Raw genomic sequence first — 22,591 nt, 5'->3', positions numbered from 1 at the left:
CCTCGCGAGATCTGCCCGGCGCAGACTCCCTTCCCCGAGTTTTGACTGGGCCAAAACGGCCTGGACTGCACCAATAGAGTTGCGGAGCTACCGGACAGCGCGCGCTCGGGGGCTGCCAAGCCTCGCGAGAGCGGGGCTGACTAGAGTCGCTGGTGGTTACGGGGTCGCATCGCGGCGTCATGTTGGGCGCTGCTCAGTTCGTCCTGCCGTCCGACTCTCCGGCTGGTTTGCTTCTGTCCCACTGAGAACGAAGGCTGGGTAAAGGCCCGGCAAGCGGAGTGGTGAGAATGAGGACTAGCCAAAGGTTGAACGGCCTTGGGGGCGGCCCCCTGGCTCTAAAACCAGGCTCTCGGCAGCGGCTATGGTGGACGCCGCTGCGGCTTGGGCAGGGGCTTAGGCCGCCCGGGGCGGGGCGGAGGCGGTGGGCATTCTGCTCCCGGGCCAGACACGTATTAAGAGGAGCGGAGGGTCATGTCTTTGGAAGACGAGATGAAAATTCTCGAGAAGCTGGGAGAAGGGTTTGCGCACCCTTAAGCAAAACGAGGAGGCGGTCAGGACCAGCATGGAGAGTGTTTCACCCGTCTGCTCCTAGGTGCTGTGCATTCCTCAGGAGGTAAACATCGAGAAGATGGAGACGAATTAATCTTTGGGGTCTAGGATTAGACCAAAGGAGGAGGGGGCAGCCTCTGACGCTGAAGGCCATCTGCAGCCCGGCCAAACGGGTTTACATGCAACTGGTGGAAACCACTGGCAAGGGCAACGCAGAGAAGTTTCATGCGAGCAAGGGATGGTTGGAGAAGTTTAGAAATCGCTATAGGCTGCTGAATTCGAGGTTGATAGGGAAGAACCGTTAAATACCCAGTCGGCACCCACGTATTCCAAGCAACTCCAGAAACTGATCAGAGTTAGTGGCTTTGTACCTCAGCAGGTCTTCACCGCCAAGCAGATGAGCCTGTTTTGGAAGTGCTTGCCTTCGCATACTTTTGGGGAAAAAGACAAAATTCCGGAAAGCTTAGAGGAAGCTAAGGACTGGATTTCTTGCATTTTTTGTGCCAGTGCCGCAGGTGACAAAACCATTGCTGCTTTATGAAGTAGCACCTGTTTCATGGAAAAAAATATAAAACGCCTTCCTATTTTCCGGCGATCACTAACAGTATCATTAACAGCTGCCCTCATTTTGGATTGGCTTCGTAATTGTTTTATTCATTGAACCTGGAGTTATTTAACAGAAAAAAATCTTGCCTTCAGAGTGTTGCTGTTTTTGGACAGAGGTCTCAGTCACCCAGACTCCATTCTTTGCTCATCCCAATGATGATATTGTGTTTCTCCATCTGGAGCGCAGTAGCTATTCTTAAGCCCTTGGATCAGGGTATAATTGAAGCATTCAGGAGGTAATACACCAAGCATATATTTGACTACTTTGCCGACTTTTTGAAAAAAAAACACCTTGCCTCACTTTGAAAGAAACATGGCAACAGTACAACTTTGCTGATGCTTTGGTAGTAATAAAAGAGGTGATGGATGATATAAAAACCAGCCTCTCTTAATAAAGCCTGGTGGAACCTTTGGGATGATGTTGTGAATGATTATGCAGGTTTCCCTAGAGCTAATGAAGAAGCTGAAAAAAACCATAAAGTCTGAAAATGGATGGGCTTTAAATTCATCGATATTGATGAAAGTGAAATTAATAAGCTACTTAAGTTTCAAGCTTTGGCAATAACAGAGAGTCTATATCTGTAGATGAGGAAGAAGGCAAATCTCTGGAACCAGAGATAAAGTTGAGCTTAAGGAAACAATTCTGTCTTACACCAGGTGTCAGACCTCATTGAAGCTGCAATTGATATGGGTACTTTACTGGATTGAAGTTTGACCTTTAAAAAAGATTTCAGTAAATTGTTGTATACCTATAAAGAGGCCCAAAAGAACCTTCAAAATAAAGCAAAGGAGATGAAGAAAGAGAAGGAAGACACAAACAATAAAGAGGAAGTAGTGTGGGTGAAAGAGATGGGTACAGAATCTGACTCTGAAGAGGATTCTGAGTCCATATCTGAATCCAGTAAGGAGGAGGAGAGAAAGAGGGTAAGAAGCCTCCAGAAGAAGAATTTATAATCTCAGGCAGTGACACTGAGGCTCTTACTAGATCTGAAGAATCTGCCAAGGCCATAAATGCAGAATTGGACTTTTGGAATCTAACCTTGGAATTGGATCTGAAGAGAGTAGAAGTGCCTGAGTTGAAATAAGAAGAGAATCCAGAAGCAGTTTCTTCCAAATAACAGTTCATCTCTTGCCATCCTTCCCCTGCTGCCCCAGCATCGCCTTCATCATGACCATCCTTAAAATCAACAAACATTTATTGAGCATAATCTCTGTGGGATCCTGTGCTAAACTCTGGGACATCATCTCAGGATCTAAGGTAAAATGGTCATTAGCAGTGGCCTTTCTTATTAATGTAATAGATTTAAAAGATCATTGCCTTGATTTATTTTAGTGGACTTGGAATATAAAGGGTTTTTTTTTAGGATCACTCAGCCTCATTTTCTCTAACCCTGTTTTCTTCACACACGCTAAGTTTTTCAATCACAAATGGAGATTTTCTGAGTTAACCTTGTTTGGTAGTTGACATGAGACTACTTGCTCATGAAACGCTGACATGGTCTTACATTTTATAAAGCACTCTTATATTAATCTTCTCTGTTAATCCTCACTTTAGACCTATGAAGGAGGTATTAGCCCTTCCTTTACCAAAAAAACCCCAAAAAGCTCAGAGAGGTTAAGTTATTTGCCTGAGTCCACATAGCTATTGATGTAAATGATAGGACTAGGGCTACAGCTGACTTTGTTAGACACTTTGCCAGGAAGTGTATCAGGCCTTTAAGAATTTATAGTCCCAAGGAATGAGACAGACAGGTAAACAGGTAATTAAAATAAACACAGAGGCTGTGAACTGGCAGCCTGCAGGCCAATTTAGCTAACAGGTGTGTTTTGTTTCCTCTGCCCAGTTTAAAACAATTTTGAATTGGTTTTCAGCATTCCCCGCCTCCTTTGTTTAAGGTACTATTTACATACAATGCAATTCACCAACTTAAGTGTATAGTTTGTTGAATTTTTTAATGTTTGTGTAACCACTACCACAGTCAAGCTATAGAATAGTTTCCTTGGCTTAAAATTTACTTATGGCCTTGTGTATTCAATTTCTTCCCCTGAAGTATCGTCATTTAAAAATTAAGATATTTCACATTAAAAAGCTGGATTAAAAAATTGGAAACCCTGACAACAGTGGACTCTGCATCCCCAAAGGGCAACAGTCAGTCCTTAGCTTGCTGCTTTTAAAGATTTGTTTAATAGTTGATGTTAAATGCTGCAACGGAAATGTGGACAAAGTGCCTTAGGGGAAAGAGAGGACTGTGGGGATTAACCTTGGGAAAGACTGCACAGAGCAGCTGGCCTGGAAAGACATGAGTTCACAGGGAGAGCAATCAGCAGCCAGAGTGTGTACTCTAAGCCAGAGAGGAAATCAGAAGGGAGATCCTGGGAGGAGGGAGTGATGTGTGGGGGACAGGAAAGGGAAGGCAGCCATGTGTGTGCTTCATTTATTTGGGTTTTTTTGGTGGGATGGTCCTCTACAGCGGTTCCCAACTTTTTTTTTTTTTTTTTCTTTTTGTGGTACGCGGGCCTCTCACTGTTGTGGCCTCTCCCGCTGCGGAGCACAGGCTCCGGACGCGCAGGCCCAGCGGCCATGGCTCACGGGCCCAGCCGCTCTGCGGCATGTGGGATCCTCCCGGACCGGGTCACGTACCCGTGTCCCCTGCATCGGCAGGCGGACTCCCAACCACTGCGCCACCAGGGAAGCCCGGTCTCCAACTTTTTTGGCATCAGGGACCGTTTTCGTGGAAGACAGTTTTTTCCAAGGATGGGGGGGTGGGGGGGAATGGTTTCGGGATGATTAAAGCGCATTCCATTTATCGTGCCCTGTATTTCTATTATTATTACATCAGCTCCACCTCAGATCATCAGGCATTAGATCCCGGGGGTTGGCGACCCCTGCAAAGTGGAAGAGTTTTGTGTATGTGTGTTTGTGTTTGGGCTGACGATTTTATATATCTAAGAAACTTAGGTCTTTTAATCTGTACATCTCTGGGGATTTTATGGGTTTTTTGTATGTGTATGTTAGAATGGGAAGGGAAAATTAGTATTTTTACTTTTGCAGGGGTTGGAGGTTTGCATATGGTGCTTGGGTTGTATGTTTCCAGAAGGAGAGTTGCCCAATGAAAAATTACTCCCTTTTTCCCCGCCCCCTCCACTATCTCCTTCCGGCCAGCCTTGCTGGGACCTGGCTGGGCAGTGGGGCAGGCAGCAGGTGGTAAGGGGAGAGGGCAGTTCAGGCCCTTCGTGCCCGCCCATCAGCCAGCAGCAACTCGGCCTCAGGCCACAGTTCCAGTAGGCTGTGCTGCTAAATTACCAGCGACGCCATGGACAGGCTGGGCTCACGGTGCCCTTTGCCAGGCTGCCCGCGGCCCTCTGTCCTTTTATGCCTCTTGGTGAGTGTTCCACGCTACGATGCTATGAACCCTCTCACCTCTAAACCTCCAACCTGGGGATTGAGGGAAGAACGTGCATTTCTCTTTTACTCTTCCTGGGATTTTGAGCTGGGGGTGGGCAGGTAGTGGGTGGATGGTAAAAATCCTTGGAGGCACCACCCTGTGTCTTGGAGATTGTGGTGTGAATGTGAAGATTACCAGCACCTCTTTATGCCCTGCCTTGTGAGGAGTGACTGGGCTGTGTTTCACTGCCAGGGTCCTTGGGGTGGTGAGGGGTGTCTGCTGGTGAGTTCTCATGTAAGGGTCCCATGATAGGTTCTTTCCCTCTTTCCAGTGCAGTTACCATCTCATCTTTCTGGGGGCTTTGTTTTCTCATCTCTGAAGTATGTTAAAATTTAAAGTTGGCAGTGGCTAGAGTCCCTACAGTGGTGCTGGTGGTCGCAGTGGGCGGGGGCTGAGTGGGGTGGGGTGCGGGGGTGGTGGAAGGGAGAGCTGTGTGGGAGGGCCACAAGCCTAAGGGTCTAGCCCAGCTTTGCTGCTCACTTTTCGGTGATTTCTTCCCCTCTCTGGCCCTTAATTAACTGGCACAAATCAGTGGCTCAACATTTTGGGGACATTTCTTGATTTTGTGTGTGTATGTGTGTGAGTGCAAGTCTGGATTTGCACCCAAGGAAAGTGTATAAACACAATGTCAATTTCAGAGCATTCACAGATTCCTTAAAACTAGATGGATTACAAATTTAGAACCACTGGGTGGTTTCTGAGGCCCCTTCTGCCTTAACACAGATAGTAAAGTCAACCATAATCTCTTAAAGGCTAGGCAAATAATGCAGGACGAAAAAAGAATGAAATAATTGAAAGGGTACATAAAATATTTTAAACGAATGTAAAATTAGAAAAGGTATATAGTAAAGACATATATATGAAAATGCTATAAACTTACAGTAAATCTTTTCCCGTTATAATGTTTCTGTTAGGGAATATGGTGATGTGTGTATTTTGCATTCATATAATATCACGTTCTAATATACTGGAGTCCACATTTGTTTCCAAACCGACCTTTCATGCTTCTGATTCTTTGTTGATATGGTTCACAAACATTTCTCAAGCCCATACTCCTTGTCAGGGGGTTATAAAGTGCTGGGGATACAGAAATGTATGAGGCCAAAGAGCTCACGTCTAATGAGGGAGACATATGTAAACAACTGTCTGTATTTCAGTGTGATTGATGGTACAGTAGAAGGATGTTAGGCAGCAGTCCCGACCTCTACCCACTAGATGCCAATGGCATCTCCTTCCCAGTCATGACAATCAAAATTGTCCCTAGATGTTGCCAGATGTCCCCTGGGGGGAAAAATTGCCCCAAGTTGAGAGGCGCTGGATTAAGTGAAGCTGAAATAAACCCACTGTATCAATTCCTAGTCGTGCTCCTTGCAGTTCAGAGAGCCCAGAAAAGGAGGCAGGAGTCTTGGATTTAAGTCTTGCTTCTGTCACAGAATTTCTGTATGTTCTGCCTCAGTAACATTATCTGTTAAATGAAGGGTTGTCTTAGATAATACCCGAGGGCCCCAAGTACCTCTTAGTTTTTTGGTTTTTTTTTGGCGGTACGCGGGCCTCTCACTGCTGTGGCCTCTCCCGCTGCGGAGCACAGGCTCCGGACGCGCAGGCTCAGCGGCCATGGCTCACGGGCCCAGCTGCTCCGCGGCATGTGGGATCTTCCCGGACCGGGGCATGAACCCGTGTCCCCTGCATCGGCAGGTGGACTCTCAACCACTGCACCACCAGGGAAGCCTCCTCTTAGTATTTTTTGACTGTGAGTTCATACAAGAGTTTCAATACATTTTAGGTGAGTTTATCCTATTAGCCCTGTGTTACGCTGATAACTGCTGGCTGAAATGCCCTAGATCTTCCTTAGGAATGGTATTTTTGGTTGAGGGACAGACCATTACTCCTTTTGTTTAGAGTCTGTACAGGAAGCCACCTTAGAGTCATGTAGTTGACCCCTTAGAGTTTTTTAGTTTGTCCGATTCTCTGCCAAAAGCTCTGTGGGTGACCCAAAAGCCCTACTTACTTCACAAGGCTATTTTGTCTCAATATCGACATCTTGCTGGTGTACTAATTCACCAGTCTACAAGTTATTTCTTGAGAACCTGCTGTGTGCCGTGAACTGTCCTGGGGACACAGTGATGAGCAAACCACAGTCCCTTCTTTTATTGGATTAGTGATTATATATTGTTTTTCCTATCTTGTTTGAACCCATGGCAGCTCTGAGGCAGGCAGCACAGATGTCATAATCGCCAGTTTCTAGATAACATTTATAGAAGGCAAAGGAAGTAACTTGTTGAAGACCACAGGCAGCGGTACTGGCACTAGGATTTAAATCCCGCTCTTTAGTGCCTTTATTTTTTTCCTATATAATCTAATTGAGTTGTCACCAAAAGCTTCATTGAAAAGCCTGGTTCTTTTTTTCTTGTGTGGTCACTGGTTTAGTTCAGAGGACTAGTGTGTTGGATTGGAGGTGTTGGTGGAGGTAGTGGGAGGGAATGAGAAACCCACCCCAGACAGGCTTCTAGTCAAACTGAAGCTAAAGACATAAAAACGCTACTCAGGCCCTGCCAAGAAGTAGGAGCCAGGCAGGGCCGGGCAATAACGTAGGAGTGGGAGGACAGAGGTTTATTTGAGCGAGATGTGAGCCCCTGGCTGGGAGGCAGGAGAAGCACGCTCTTGTTCAGTCTTGCCTGAGTCACAGCGGGACTCCTTGCAAGTTGCCTCTATCCCTATTAATGACTCCTTTGTATCCCCCCAGCACAGAACCCTGGAATAGAAGATGTCCTCCAGTTCTTTTCGTTTCCTCTTATTTTAAAAGTTTGTCATTAAAAAAGCAAGAAAAATTATATCTTGACTGTCTTTTCCTCTCACAGTGTCACTGCCATTTTCTTAGCTCAAGATCTTAATGTCTTTTTCCTGGAACATTGTAATGGCCTTTTGAATAGACTGCCTTCTGGTCACTCCCCATCCTCCTTCAGCTTAATCATATTATTACTCTTCTACTTTAAAACCTGCAAAAGCACCTTATCACTTGAGTACGAACCCTACATTCCTTAGCCTGACCCTTTATAGTTCTAGCCAGTCTCATTTTCCTCCCAGTCTCTTACCCACAGACTAAGACCCATGCAGACTAGATAGCTTATCTGTCCCTACATACCTCTTGAGTTTGTACATATTATCATATCTCCCTCTTTTGTAATTCTGCTTATTATTTCAGTTCCAACTTAGACAGTACCTTCTTTTCAAAGCCTTTTCCTGTCCCCAACAGGTAGAGCCTTCCTCCTGGACCCTCCAGTTGTCTGTCACAGTAGCACAGGTCACATTGCTTTAGAATTAGCCTTCCTTTTCCACTAGACTCCCTGTAGCACCTGTCACATACACAATTGAACGAAGGTGAAATTAACTCCCTAAAACATCGACAGGTGTAAAACTTACCATTCATAATAATCTCCATAGGATGATAGCAGTTCAGTGGATGCTGATTGGCGTTACCTCCAGTAGCAGTTTTGTACAGTAGGAATGGATTTCAAGTTATCCAGACTCAACTCCTAATCTTGGCTTCAGTTAAAAGCTGTGTGATTTTTTTTTTTTTGGCCACACTGCATGGCTTGTGGGATCTTAGTTCCCCTACCAGGGATCGAACCCGGCAGTGAAAGCGCCGAGTCCTAACCACTGGACCGCCTGGGAATTCCCAAAGCTGTGTGATTTTGAGCAAGTTTCTTGATTTTTGAGCCTCTATTTTTTTCTTTTTTTTTTTTTACCATTTGTAAAATGCAGAGGCAAATAATCTAGACATGAAAACTTTAAGCACTAAAACTCAATACAGATCCCAGGAATTATTTTATGGATGGGAAATAGGGATGAAAATATGATGCTCAGCTTTGGTTCCAGTCTGCTTGAGCTGGCAAATAGTGAGTTGACCATGTCACTGCTGATCTGTGCTTCTCTTTTCCCACCGTGTAGATCCTGACTGCTTCTTTCCTGACATACTCCATGCTCAGGACCCTTAGCCAGCAGCTCCTTTCAGTTGTCACTGGCAGCTATGTCTCCGGCACTTACTCCATCGTTTTTGTCAACTGTCCCAACGAGCAGATTGCCAGAGATATTGCCAGGTATGGTGAAGGGGCTTAGGTGCTGCCCCAGGAGGCTTGGGAGCTACCAGGATGCTCCAGAGGGGCCACTCTGGGGGTACTTCTCTTGCTTTTGACAACCCCATCTGTCCATTGATGAACTACACAGCTGTCTGCTTGGGGTGATGTGAGAAGCATGGCTGAATGACACTTAGATGGATCCTGCTGCTGGGCCTGAAAATGCTGAGTGGTGCATGGGGGCATAAAAGTGATATGAGACCCAGAGAGATAGATGGCTTGTGCAAGGTGTTAAGATAAGAGAACAGTGGAGGGCCTCCCTGGTGGCGCAGTGGTTGAGAGTCCGCCTGCCGATGCAGGGGATACGGGTTCGTGCCCCGGTCTGGGAGGATCCCATATGCCGCGGAGCGGCTGGGCCCGTGAGCCATGGCCGCTGGGCCTGCGCATCCGGAGCCTGTGCTCCGCAACGGGAGAGGCCACAACAGTGAGAGGCCCGCGTACCGCAAAAAGAAAAAAAAAAAAAAAAGAGAACAGTGGAACTCTGCAGGTTGAGAATTTAAGAGTCCTAATTCCCGACCCAGCTCTCTTTTTGGAGCTAGTCTTTGCTCAGTCCCAGAGGTGCTCACCATGCCAAGAGCAGGAGGAGACCAATTCCAAGTATATGGCAGATTTCTAAAAGCAGCTGTGCTGTGGTGGAAGGAGCACTGGACTTGTAATCAGAACACTTTGAATCTTGGCTCTGCCACTTGCTGTGTGACCTTGGGCAAGTTGCTTCCCTTCTCTAAACATTAGTTTTCTGAATTATAGACTAGGATAATGCCACCTACCTCACAGTGTTGTTGAGAGGATTATATGATATATGTACAGTCCTTATTCCAGTATCTCAAATGTAGTAGATGCTCAAAAAATGTTTGTTGTATCTGAATTTCTACCCTTCACTTCTCTTTTAGTTTTTTAAATTTATTTTTCTTTTTTGGCCGCACCTTGCGGCTTGCAGTATCTTAGTTCCCGGAACAGGGATAGAACCCAGGGCCACGGCAGTAAAAGCGCCGAATCCTAACCACTGGACTGCTAGGGAAGCTCCCCTGCCCTTCAGTCCTTTACAGCTGCAGCTTTGAAGAGGGTTAGTGGGGCTGAGGGGTAATGGATTTGGCTCCTGGCTCCCTTTCTTCTTGCTCTACAACTCAGCATTCTTGAAGTTTGATGATAGCTTAAGTTACAGTGTTTTATGTGTTGAATTCAGTCTTTGGGGGCACATAGCCTCCAAACTGATGGTCACAGGTTAACTTTGCATTTGATTCCATCTTTCCTGCCCCTAACCAGAATGTCTATTTTTTCCTTATTTACATTACTTTTGGAGAACAGCTCTTGTCTAAAAGAACATGTGATTACTCCAGAAATATGACCTAGTATTGTATTTAGCAGCTAGGAATTGAAATCCCTTCTGTGCTTCTGGTATACCCAGGATCTGTGCTGAACTCACTGGACCCCTGGATTAGCCACTCTGGGTCCTGTCAGGGAACAACTTCAGCTGACATCTGTGAGGTGTTGGGTATCAGGAGGAGAAGGATTCTTAGGCCTGGATTCTAAAGACAGTAGTTGAAAGGCCAGTGCAGGTAAATGGATCAGTACCAGCTTGGAGAGGGGTCTCTATTGTCTTTGCATCCAAGGTTGCTGATGAGAGGTCAGGAATGGGGTCTCATTCCTTCATAGGTAATGCTTTTTCTCCCTGGTTTTTCTCCTAGTTTTTAGGAGTTTCTCTTTGTCTTAATGTTCAAGTATTACTTTGTTAAATATAGTCTCTCTACTCTCTCTATTCTTTCTGCATCACGCTTTCCTGGAACTCCTTATAGATAGATGTTGAATTTGTTTTCTGTGACTGAACTTTATAGTTTTCTTTAGACTGAATTTTATAGTTTTCCTTTTCAAGATTTCAGATTGTTTTTAATAACCAACTGCTCTTGCTTTGTAATTGTTTGATCTTGTTTTATAAATGCAATAATCTTGCTTTATCGTTCTGTGGATAGTAATTATACTTATTTTATGCTTAATTTTCTTCCAGCTTTATTGAGATATAATTGACACATAACATTGTGTAAGTTGAAGGTATACAACATGATGATTTTATACGTGTATATATTACAAAATGATTACGACAATAAGGTTAGTTAAACATCCATCATCTCAGTTACTTTTTTGTGTGATAAGAACTCTTTAAGATCTACTCTCCTAGCAATTTTCAGGTATACATAATTGTACTTATTTTAAAATCTTGGTTTCAGTTATCCTCATGTAAATTCTTTTGTTGTTGAATTTTAAGTCTCTCATGGTGTTGACTTTCCTCAAATACTTTGACCTCTCTCATCTTCTTAGCTATGCTTATGAGGAAGTGCAGAAACAAATGCAGGAATTGACCTTAGGTGGCACTCTGCAGTGTGTGTGGGGGGCATGTGGACATTCTACTGGCTGGGGTACCCAAGTAACTGGTCTTCTGGGCACGCACTCTCCCTTTTGTCCTTGGCTGTCGCCAGCCACTAGGACAGTGTTTTGCCTTTTGTAATGTGTATTTTTTTAATGTGAAATACCCTGACAGTAAATATTGGTAGCAAAATCAAGATTTTTTTAAATGCCGTGAGAGCCAAACCATGTATCTGGTCTGTGAGCCTCTAGTCTGTGAACTTTGCAGTTTCTAGAGACCCCAGAAGCTCTGTCTTCTGCTTTACTCAGATGAGCATAAGGGCATGAGCTTTCCGTCTGTGACTCACTGCTGGGCTTTAGTGTGTGTGTTTGTTTTTGTTTTTTGTTTGTTTGGCTACAGGAGCTTTTTGAATAACACAGTCCTCCATTACTTTACAGTCTTTTACCCAAAGACAGGTTGCTGTGATTACTCAGGAGTTCACACTACCAAAGAGATTGGAGGCCCGTGAGGCAATGGATTATTTTTTTTCTAGAGGTTTAACTCACTCCCTGTGTTTACGTGCCACCTTCAGAACCAATGAAGTGTAATTTCTCAGCAGATCATTTGATTGAGTGAGCAAGACTTGCAGCCGTTGCTTAAACAAATGTGCCGTGTGCCTCTCCTTACAGTCAGAGATTTATGTACCACCTGGAACTTTCCAAGGGAATGAGGGTGGTGGTAATACCACATTAAAGTGGAGCCTTAAATAGAGCACTGTTCAGCCTGGAGCTCAGAGGAAGAGAAAGTAGGTCAGTTCTCTTGGCAGCAGTCAAGGGAAGGAGAGATCAGTAAGCAGGGCTCAGATTAGGGTTATCTGGCAGGGGCCACACACTTCAGAGAACTGAGACCAGGCCCCCTTGGCTGACTGAGACCTGAGAGGGGGTTGTCAGGGCCTGCCTGATTCCGAGGGCTTGAGGTTTGATACTTGGGGACACTTCTTTGCATCGATGACTTGGTGCTTTTGTTTCTATGACACTTGTACTCGTTCAGGCACTTTTTATTGTGTTCACCAGGGCTCTGCACAGGAGTCAGGCTATCAGAGCAGGAATTCCAACCTGTGGTCTGTCAAAGAAAGTTTTTAGAGGTCTGCAAAGGTGATGATGATTGTGCTCTTAGGGTTGTGGTGGGAACCTTCACAAAAATAAAAAGTGAAAAGAGCCTGTGTTTGCCAAAGACAAACATAGGCTAGGACGCCTTTTTTTGCTTTTCCTTGGAGTTATATCAGTTCCATGTGGTCACATGATAGCTACAGACCAGAAACCCTGTCAGCCTAGTACATATCCGAGAGAGAAAAGGAGAAGAAGGTGACATGATAAAAGGAGTTTTTGGGTGGTGAAAAGAGTTGGAAACCACCGACTGAACCAGTCCTCTGATTGTACAGCAGCAGTCAGGTTGAGTGAGGGGGTTGTGCCTGTCTTGGATAGGTGCTCAAATACTTATTTCTGGAATGAAAGAAAGAGCTTGCATAAGGTCACACAGCCATCCTACTGCAGGGCTGGATTGGAATCCAGGTCTTTTTGTTCTCCGTCCATTGCTAATAAATTCCCATTCCCCAAGCAGACTAGGCCTGTCCTTTAAAACTGCCTTCCCATAGCTGCTTCCCTACTTCTCTCCCCACCCAGGGAAGGACTTAGAAACAACTCTGTCTTCAGAGGTTCTGTGCACAGTAGCTCTGAAACATGTTGGTTTGAGTTGGGAGGGGCACTCTAAATGGTTATCTATTTAGAATTAGGTTTCCGGAGTAGTTCCCAGGAACTGCTGGACACTTGCCCCAGTAACTGTCACTCTCTCTTTGCTTTAGGGCTATACTGGATAAGAAGCTGACTGCCTCTGTGAACATCCTGCCTAAGGCATACTCACTGTGAGTTTGGCTGTGGCCAGTGGAAGGGTGTGGGAGTGCTAGGTCAGGTCCTGCCTGGTGGAAAGAGCACTGAACTAATGGGGAATTGTCAAAGAACAACTCAAAGGTGTTTAATTAATCAATAGTTCACTGTCAATCTCTATTTAGAGGAAATCAACCAGTGGGTTTATGTCATTCAACAAAAGCAAAAACAGGCTGTGTTTAGAGAGGGGAGAAAAAAATCTACAGTTTAGGAACAGTGAATCTTGTCTGCACATTCTTTGTTTAAATCAATTAGCTTGCTTTTAGCAAAGAAGTCAAACTGGGCATTCCATCCCTGAGTAAGCCAACTAGGGATATCAAAGATTATAATTTCCATTACTTTTGGATTCTCTGGAAAACTTTGAGAGTTTAGCATATGCGACAGGCTGTTTCTGTGTATTGTCTGCCTTTCATTTCATCAGCTCCTTTACTTAAGCCTGGTCTGCACCATTTACCTCATCAAAATATGTCAGTATCCCAGTACTGCAGGATTTGTCTTGTGCCTTAATCTTTCTGATCAGCCTGTTTCTCATCTCCTTCCTCCCCTGATGAGGGAGAGAGAGGGAGGGAGGGAGGGAGGGAGGGAGAGAGAGAGAAATGACGTCTACTCTAAAGGTCAGAACAGAAAAGTGCTATATAATGAAAGCTTTCCCCTGCCCAGCAGTGTCATTCCCTCAGTGGCTCACATCACCTATAGCTATGGTTCCCAAATTTGGCTATGCTTTAGATTCCTGAGCTCCCTCCTGGATCTACTCAATCAGTCTCCCTGAGGATGGGGCTTGAATCTGAATTTTTAGGAGGTTATGGAAGTGATTCACATAAAGCCAGTCTGGGAGGTACTGCTTTGGAGCTAGAACAGAATTTTAGCCTACTGTTCCCCTCATGTGTTCATCCTTCCTTGTAATTCATCCTTTTACCACAGCTCTGTGAGATGAGGCCAGTGTCCTAAGTCATCTTAGATTTGCCCTGGGTCAGCATAGGCATGCTCAGGCCAAATTTCTTTCCTTTCCCATGATGCTGTTCTCGTACTCTTTTCTAAACATTGTCACTGACTTTGTTTTTAACTTTTGGACCTGTTTCCATATTTTATAAGGCTTACTTCCCTGAATCTTCCTGTGCTTTTTCATTTACCCATTGGTGGGCACTCAGCTTTGAGAGTCAGTGATACAGATAGCACCAGTCCAAAGGATGGGGAGGTGCCTGGAAGCCAAGAGTACGGGATGAGCATTGAAAAAGCTGGAGATGCCCAGTTTAGAGGAGAGAACATATAGGAGTTTCTGTAGGGCTGTCCTGAGGTGGTTCTTCATGTGGAAGTTGGGGAAAACAGTTGGGTGGCAAATGTTGGCACACCGTAAGAAAAACCATCTCACGTGAAAACCTTTCAGGAGATGGTGAGCCTCTCACCTCCAAGAAAGTTAAAGCAGGTGCTAGAAGCATGCATTAGAATGTTTAGACTAGATGACCTGTAGTGCCTTGGCCAACTCTAGGCTTTTTCATATGGGCTTGGAAAGATTTTAAAGTTTCCACCTTAGTAAGTCACCTAATTGGGCCAGGTTTATTTCACTGAACTCATCTTGTAAGCATGATAAATTTTGTTGTTGTTGTTCTCGTCTCCAGGTACTATTGGAATGGAGAAATAGAAGAAGCCACTGAAATCCTGCTGGTGAGTGAGGATAGGGGGATGCGGCCTTGATAGGGAAAGAGTGAGAGCACGGTTCCAATTAAAAATTAGCAAAGATCAATTAACTGAGGTTCTTGCCCCACATAAGATGCCCTAGGTTCATTTGTAAGCTACTAACAGGGCCTGGGAACCCGGAGGAATGCTGTCTCCTAAACAGCCAGATGAATGAGCAGCTGCAGAGCTGGGTCTGAGCTCCTGAAGCAGTGATTTTTTTTTTTTTTTTCTTTTACAGTTAATAAAGACAAAGACTTCCAAGGTCCATATGCTGTCCAGCTACATCAGGTAATAGTGCAATCTCTTCCCATCCGGGACATGCTGGGAACTAAGTGAAATGAGCTTGAGAAGTAGGAGACCTAGAGCTTAGTCACCAGCCTCCCATGTGACCCTGGGTATGGCCCTGTCCCTCAGACTCTCCATCTGTAAAGTGAGTGAGTTTTAAACCAGCGGTTCTCAAAATTTTGGTCTCAGGATCCCTTTACACTTTAAAAAATTTTTAAGGACCCAAAGACCTTTGTTTATGTGGGTTATATCAAAGTTTACTGTATTAGAAATTAAAGCTGAGAAGTTTTTAAAATATGTATTTTTAGTTCATTTAAATTAACAGTAATAGAACAATTACATAGTAACATAAATACAGGCATACCTCAGACAGCTTTGGTTCCAGACCACTGCAATAAAGTGAATCTTATGATTTTTTTTTTGGCTTCCCAGTGCATATAAAAGTTACGTTTAACCTATACTGCAGTGTATTAAGTGTGTTAATAGCGTTATGTCTAAGAAAACAATGTACATACCTTAATTTAAAAATACAAAACAAAAGACAATTATAGTAACATCGAAGATCACTGCAGACATCACCATAACAAATATAATAATCATGAAAAGGTTTGAAATTTTGCAAGAATTAGCAGAATGTGTCACAGAGACACAAAGTGAGCAAATGCAGCATCAATAGGCTTGCTTGATGCAGGGTTGCCACAAACCTTCAATTTCTCAAAAAAACACAGTATCTGTAATAAAGTGCAGTGCAGTAAAACAGGGTATGCTAGTAATGTATTTTTATGGAAAGTAACCGTATTTTCCAAAAAACAAAACAGTGAGAAGAATGGCATCAGTTTACATTTTTGCAAAATCTGGCTGAATAAGAGAGCTGGATCTTGTCAAAAGCATCTTTAAGTGTTGGGACACTTTTAAGCTCACGATGATAAATTCAGGTTTTCCAAACTTCTGATTTTTGCTTAAAAACATGAATTTTTTAAAATTTACAATATTGTGTTTAATTTCTGCTGTATAGCAAAGTGACTCATATATATATATATATATATATATTCTTTTTCATATTCTTCTCCATTATGGTTTATCAAAGGATAGGGAATATAGTTCCCTGTGCTATACGGTAGGACCTTGTTGTTTACCCATCCTATATATAATAGTTTGCATCTGCTAATCCCAGACTCCCAGTCCTTCCCTCCCCAACCCCCAAAACATGAATTTTTTGATTGGCATTAAATGATATAAATTGTCTTCGTTTGAGTGACGGGCCCACTTTGTTCATATTTGAGAAAATGTCTACCTAATACTCAAACCTGAGTAACCTTAATTTGTAAAACTGACAAATGATGGTTACTCAGGCTTGAAAGTAAAAATGGTATTCTTTGGGAAAAGTCTAGTTTAGCTTGTGTCTCGGTCAGACAAGTTTAAGACACCATTGAACTTAGGTATATAGCAGAAGTGCTTTATGTATGCTTCCCATTCTGTCACACAGAATATTAAAAAGGCACACTCAAGGGTCAAAGTTTAATAAAAATAGTCATTTTTACCACATTATCAAGAACGTTCTTAAGTGAATTTGACTTTTTTAAAATGCAGGTATTGTGGTGGTGAAGAATACAGTGATAGCTAGTACAGTTTGGTGCCGTTGTCTTGATGCATATGCTAAGGTGCCACCAGTTTTACCCATCATTGCTTTTGTACCATCAGTGCAAATGTCAACATAAGTGAAAAGATAAATACCAGTATTATTATGAAAATAGTTTTGGCCTCATGGACCTCCTGAAAGAGGCTTGGAGTTCCCCAGGGGTCAGTGGACTCCACTTGAGAACCACTGGTGTAAATCCTTATTTATCATTCAGAGTGTAGTTTTGTAATAATTGGCATCACCTGGAAGCTTGCCATACATGCAGAATCTCACACTCACCCCAAACCTACTGAATCAAACTACAGTTTAACAAGATCCCCAGGTGATTCCTATGCACAGTAAAAGCTTGAGATTCTCTGGTCTAAACCAGTGATTTTTTTTTTTTTTTTTTTGCGGTATGCGGGCCTCTCACTGTTGTGGCCTCCCCCGTTGCGGAGCACAGGCTCCGGACGCGCAGGCTCCGCGGCCATGGCTCACGGGCCCAGCCGCTCCGCGGCATATGGGATCCTCCCAGACCGGGGCACGAACCCGTATCCCCTGCATCGGCAGGCGGACTCTCAACCACTGCGCCACCAGGGAGGCCCTAAACCAGTGATTTTTGATGTTGGCTACATATTATAATCACATGGAGACTTTTTCAAATTACCAAGTTGGGCTCCACCTCAGATTCTGACCTAATTCATCTGGAATGGGGATCAAATATGGCGTTCTTCAAAGCACCCAAGTTGACTCTCCTTGCAGCCAGGATGCAAGTCACCTGTCTGGATGATAAAACCCTTTCCTTTCACATCTTAGGGAACCAGGCAGGATTCTATGGTTATATGGCTATACTGGGTCTCAGATCTATTGGTAGAGAAGGCCCTCATGTTACTGCCTTAGCGCAGGTGTGGAAATAGGGCATCTTTGGTAGAACCAGTGCTGTTGAGAAATTACAGCCTGACTGGTGAAAGACAGCTTCAGGGTTAAGACAGTGAACCCCAGAGCTTGACCTCCAGCGTCAAATCCTGGCTCCTCCGCTTGCTGGTTGTAGCATAAGTGCATGCAAATTACTTTCTGTGCCTCAGTTGACCCATCTATAAAATGGGGACTATACTAGTACCTTGGGTTGTTATGCATATTGGAAAGAATTTATGTCAAGTATACACATGAATTGCTGTATCAGTGACAGCTCTTTATACTAAAGTGTTATTAAAATGTCTTATACTGAATGCTATTCAGACATACATACACTGAATTCTGTATGTCTGCTTATAAAAACACATACACTGGTCTAGGTATCCATGAAATAAGAAAATTCATTTTTCTCAGGCATTAGATAAAATTACCCAGCTTACTGCTAATGTTTAAGCACCTATACATACACATGTTGTGATTTAGTAAGCATCCTATCTCATGAGAACTTTACAGTGCCTAACTCAGCAAAAAAGAAGCAGAGAATTATTACTCCTGTGTGACAGATGGGACCAAGGCCCAAGGCCTTATGTTTATTCAGTTTGGAAAGTGAAGAGAACTGGCATTTTGTGCCAGGACTAGGTGAAAGAAATGGGGAAAAGGGAGAGATTGCTGTGGGTTTGGATAGTCAAGGAAGATCCCTGGGGAAAGGTCAGTGGTTGAGTTGAGCCTTGAGGAACAGAGAGGCTTTTATCAGCAGGAACAGGGAGAACTTTGTAGGTGGAGAAGAGAATACAGAGGTACAGGGGAAGGGGGAGTTGTTTGGGGAAGGCACAGTGATGAGTGGAGGATAGTAATAAAAACAGTAGCTAACATTTACTGAATGCATACAGCGCCAGTGTACCACGTATGTGCCTTATATACCTTGTCTCATTTAATCCTCAGCAGTCCAGTCACATAGGTACTATTTTTATCCCCTCTTTTGCAGGGCCTTTAGGGAAATTAAGTGATTTGTCCATGCTTACATAGCTAGTAAGTGGCAGGCTTAGAATTTGAGCCCATGTCTGTGAGACTCTAAAGCCATCCGGCCTGACTCATCACTCGGTGACAGATGGGTAACAGGCGTAGGAGTGGTGGGCTGTGGGGCTGGAGCAGTGGGCTGCAGGCATATTGCAGAGGGCCTCAAGTGAGCTGCCCAGTTGGGTTTTACTGCATAGGCTGACTAATCCTGGTCACTCACAGAGCTCTGCTTTCTTTCCAAAGGTTGGTGCATCCTTTTGAAATCCCAGAGGTCTTCAGTCTTCCCATGGACCAAGGAGATGTGCACTATTTAAAGTGGCTGGAGGAGGGCATGGAGGAAGAATGAGTGCCTCCTGCCGGCTGACTCTGACCTTCCTCAGCTGTTCTCTGGGGGAGGGAAGGCTTCCTCTGCCCCCTTGCATCTCTGGATTCCATGCTTTTGTCAGCACAGAGGAGTTAAGTAACCTGTGGAGGGTGAAGGTCCAAGGCTTCTGAGGCTGGAAGAGGACACTGGGCCAGTCAGGCCAAGCAGGAACCCAGTGGATCTTGTCTCTGAGGGCATCATGCGTAAAGGTGGCTGGGGGTGGGAGGGCGAGGGTGATTGTGTATGGGGACCAAGGGGAGGCGGCAGGGAGGGTGAGGTTCGTCATCTACGTTCACTGAGCCTATATTGAGCGCCTAGTATGTTATTACTCCTGCCTCTCATGAGGAATGGACCTCTTGACCTGTCACCCAGAAGTGTGTGGGGTGAATACCACCTTCTAGGGGAAATGGAAGTGCTTAATCTGAAAGCATGAATTGCTAATGGTAGAATTTCAGGGACAAGCAGGACTTTATTTCTTCTGGCTAAAGATGGTGTTTGTTATTCCTGAGTCCTGAGGAAGTGGGACTAGGAGTGGGCTTCCTGAGTGCACGTAGGACTAGGGGAGTATTAGGGCTTAGACACAGCCTCACGGGTTGGGAGTAGGTCTTGACTCTTTCCTAGCCTGAAGGGGCAGGCGTCAGAAGGTTCTGGTGCCTTGCTCAGTGGAGACATGGGTTCTGAGCCCACCATACTAACCTCTGCACTAGAGCATTGAAACAGCATCCTGAAGTCGGAAGAACCCAGGGGGACTGCTAGACAAGTGCTTTTCAGACTTGCTCCACAGGACCTCGGGTTCACAGAAGGCACCCTGGGGGCTACTCATACTTCAACCAGTGCAACTGTGCTTTTATTATTTTTATGTATTGAGCTAAGTTTCTGTTGTTAAAAGTTTGTAAACCAGTGGCCTAAGCCAGTCTCCATTTTATAGGAAAGGAAACTGAACTGCAGTGAGGTCCAGAAAGTGGGTGGCATGTTGAGTTACAGACGGGATAGCCAAGGCTGCTCACTCTGTCTGGTGCTCTCCTAAACCTGCTCCACAGGTGTCTTCTCCACAGGGAAGATCGCTGTGGGGTGAGAAGAGAGACCTGATCTAGGCTGCTTCCATGGCTCTGTCACAAGGTGACTCCACTCTGGGGACACTATGGGCAGTTTGGGTGGGAGTCCACAGACATCTGCGGTATCCTAGGTCTTCCTTCTCAAGAGGGAAGGGTGTGTGGGAAGGTTGTTGCCAGGCTCTGGTTCTGACACCTTCTGTGCTTCTTGGACCTTAGTTCCTCCAGATATAAAATGAGGGAGGATCTGCAAGGACCCTTCCATGAAGACCTCGTAGCGCCTTCAGGCTGAGCCCCTTCCAGAGGTCCAGAGGATCCTGTCTGTGATAGTGGGGAGTTTGGTGGGCTGCCTCAGGAGAAGAAAGAAAATGATAATGGTGATGTCCTTTTTTTTACGACAGATGTTTCTGGTGCATGTGAAAATCTTGTGTAAAGTAAACCCTACCGAAAATGTACTGGGGACCCCAAATGGACTGTCCGTATTGCTTTCACGATAAAGTCAATTACTTGGTCTGGATTTCAAGGCCCTTTGGAGCCTTGCCTCAACTCAGTTTTCCATCCTCACCTACTCTGGCATGTAGGTGCTCCAGTATGCTGTGAAGTTACTCCTGTGTTCAGGCCACCCCCTCTGCCTGATCACCCTTCTGCATGAGTGCTTAAGAAGTCTCCTTGGCAAGGCCTGGCATCCCTGGTTGGAAGGAATCTCCCCTGCCTTGATGTCCTGTTATCCTTGTGCGTCACAGTCAGTCTCCTGTTTCTAGATTGTGAGCTGCTCGAGGTGAGGGATATGTTTGAATCCATTTGGTCTCTTGCACTGGGTTTGGCAGATATTTCCTGAATTGATGTTTCAAGGATTTGAATAGCTAAAGCTTTCTTTATGGTCCACAATTACTTCCTAATTTATGGAGTTGGCAAAATCCAACTTGTTTTCCTTCAACTTTTTTTAGGTGGGACTAATTCCCAAGGAGGTTTTTCTTTCTATCTCTGGCCTTCATTGGTTCATTTTCTGTGCTGACTGTGCATTGGAAACTGTTTCTTGGTGGCCTTCCTTTGTCACAGTGTCACACCTGACTATAGGAAATAGGAGAAGACAGGGACAAGACACCAGCTGTCTCTGCCAGGCACTACCCTAGGTTCTTAACATTATTTTATCCTTACAAGTCAATGTTTTCCTCATTTTGCAGTTGAAACCTGAAGTCAGAGAGCAGGAAACACTTAAAGCAAATGGCAGAACTAGGCTCCTAACCCAAGTCTCTGATTCTAAATCTGATGCTCTTCCTGCCTCTTTCAAAGAGGTTGGATGTATCCCTTTGTAGGCCAAAGATCAGAGAACCTGCTGTAGCCAACTCTAAAGGAAGAGTTATTCGTTCCTAAAACATCTGTGTGGTAGTTGGTATTGACATATTGCATCACTTCTCCCCACAGATCTGGATGTTGGTGATAATATCTTCAATTCTACAGATGAGGGAACGGATTTAGAGGAGTTTAATGGTTAGGGTCTGTGTGACTCCAACTTACATGGTTTGGCCACTATACCACACTGTCCTCCCAGATGATGCTGTGGGAGCTGGGGCTAGGACCTTCATCAGGGTTTCCACGTGGGAATTCCCTCCCAGCATTTCTCAGGAAACTTATGTTTTTTGATCCCAGAATCCCTGGGAGAGTCAGTTGAGGAAATGTGAAAGTATTAAAAGTTTATCTGTGAACAGTAAAGCTTAAAAGCATAGAGACATTGCTGGTTTGAGGGAATCCAGCTTCATCAAATAAAAAACTAGAGCAAGAAATGCTAACATAGAGTTGAAGACTAAGAGAACCAGGACAGGAGCACGTAGAAGAGAAATGGTTTCCACCTAGTCAGTCTTGCCTGTGATTGTTAGCATGTCCTAAGAGTGTGTGTCTAGCCCTGTCTGCCACGTACTGTGAGTTATTCTTGCAAATAAGTTAAGTTTATAAACGTAGTGTACTTTATACAAATCCTATGAGCAGTGTTCCAAGAAATAAGCTTTGGAAGCAAAGTAAGTTCTTAATTTGGCAATTTAGACACGATTCTATATACTGTTAACCTTGTTAGGATATTTGAATGTTACGTTATTTGAATACTATCCAATAATGTTCCCTGGTGTTTTCCAGTGTTTAAGTATTCCCTAGAGGCTGTAGTTCCTCCTAAATTCTACTAAGCTTAATATTCCTATTTGTTAATTTTTTTTCCAGATATCTGTAATAACGGGGGAAGTATGAAGAATGTTCGCAGTATTTTAAGAATCAGTTATGATTTAGGGAATTTGTGAGAATTCTAATTTCTTGCTCCTAAGTTCTAAACGTAGATAGATATGTGTTGTAAATTTGTAAACACTAACGTAGACCACACAGGAACAGGGACTCCCCAGCTTGGGGGAGGACCACTCACCTCAGGAGGGTATATAGGGCTATTCACTGTAGAACTTGGACTAGAACCCAAATCTCTGGATGCTTGGTGCCATTCACTTTTTATTCCATCACACTGATTTCAGCCCAGAGAATAATCCCATCCTGTACCCCGCCCCAGCTCCAACTGTGGTTTTGTTCCAAGGGCAGTTATAAGGTTGCAGCAGAAAGAGTGGTAGGAAAAAGCAGGAGCCATAGTTGAAGACGATTTTTAAGGGCAGACATTA

At 44.4% G+C, this 22,591-nt stretch overlaps 1 protein-coding gene across 4 annotated transcripts; it reads left to right on the top strand.

Moving 5' to 3' along the window:
* Positions 1-98: 98 nt before the first annotated feature.
* LOC309803387 (protein CutA homolog) lies at positions 99-20,457 on the top strand. 4 transcript variants are annotated; one of them, XM_082619528.1, is made up of 7 exons: positions 99-2,413; positions 8,550-8,698; positions 12,934-12,993; positions 14,632-14,677; positions 14,928-14,977; positions 19,929-20,007; positions 20,160-20,457. In XM_082619528.1, the coding sequence occupies exons 1-6, from the start codon at positions 2,324-2,326 to the stop codon at positions 19,975-19,977; spliced, it is 444 nt and encodes a 147-aa protein (XP_082475654.1). In that variant the 5' UTR covers positions 99-2,323; the 3' UTR covers positions 19,978-20,007; positions 20,160-20,457. The 4 variants fall into 4 exon arrangements, with proteins under 4 accessions (XP_082475654.1, XP_082475651.1, XP_082475653.1 ...); XM_082619525.1 differs by adding an exon at positions 18,768-19,097 and having other exon boundaries at positions 19,929-20,457; XM_082619526.1 differs by lacking the exon at positions 99-2,413 and adding exons at positions 3,037-4,538; positions 18,768-19,097 and having other exon boundaries at positions 19,929-20,457.
* The last annotated feature ends 2,134 nt before the right edge of the window (positions 20,458-22,591 follow it).

This window comes from Mesoplodon mirus (assembly GCF_964341445.2).
Source record: "Mesoplodon mirus genome assembly, chromosome: 1".
Taxonomy (NCBI): Eukaryota; Metazoa; Chordata; class Mammalia; order Artiodactyla; family Ziphiidae; genus Mesoplodon; species Mesoplodon mirus.
Note: the sequence above shows the minus strand (reverse complement) of the source record. Positions and strands in the feature narration are given on the sequence as shown.

What these genes read in the sequence shown, in the direction of transcription:
- LOC309803387 (XM_082619525.1), top strand. Translation starts at nt 2,324, where the DNA reads ATGACCATCCTTAAAATCAACAAACATTTATTGAGCATAATCTCTGTG. An exon ending in ATTGCCAGAGATATTGCCAG is followed by an intron (nt 8,699 to 12,933) that starts GTATGGTGAAGG and finishes TCTTTGCTTTAG; the next exon opens with GGCTATACTGGATAAGAAGC. An exon ending in ATGCTGTCCAGCTACATCAG is followed by an intron (nt 14,978 to 18,767) that starts GTAATAGTGCAA and finishes TTCTTTCCAAAG; the next exon opens with GTTGGTGCATCCTTTTGAAA.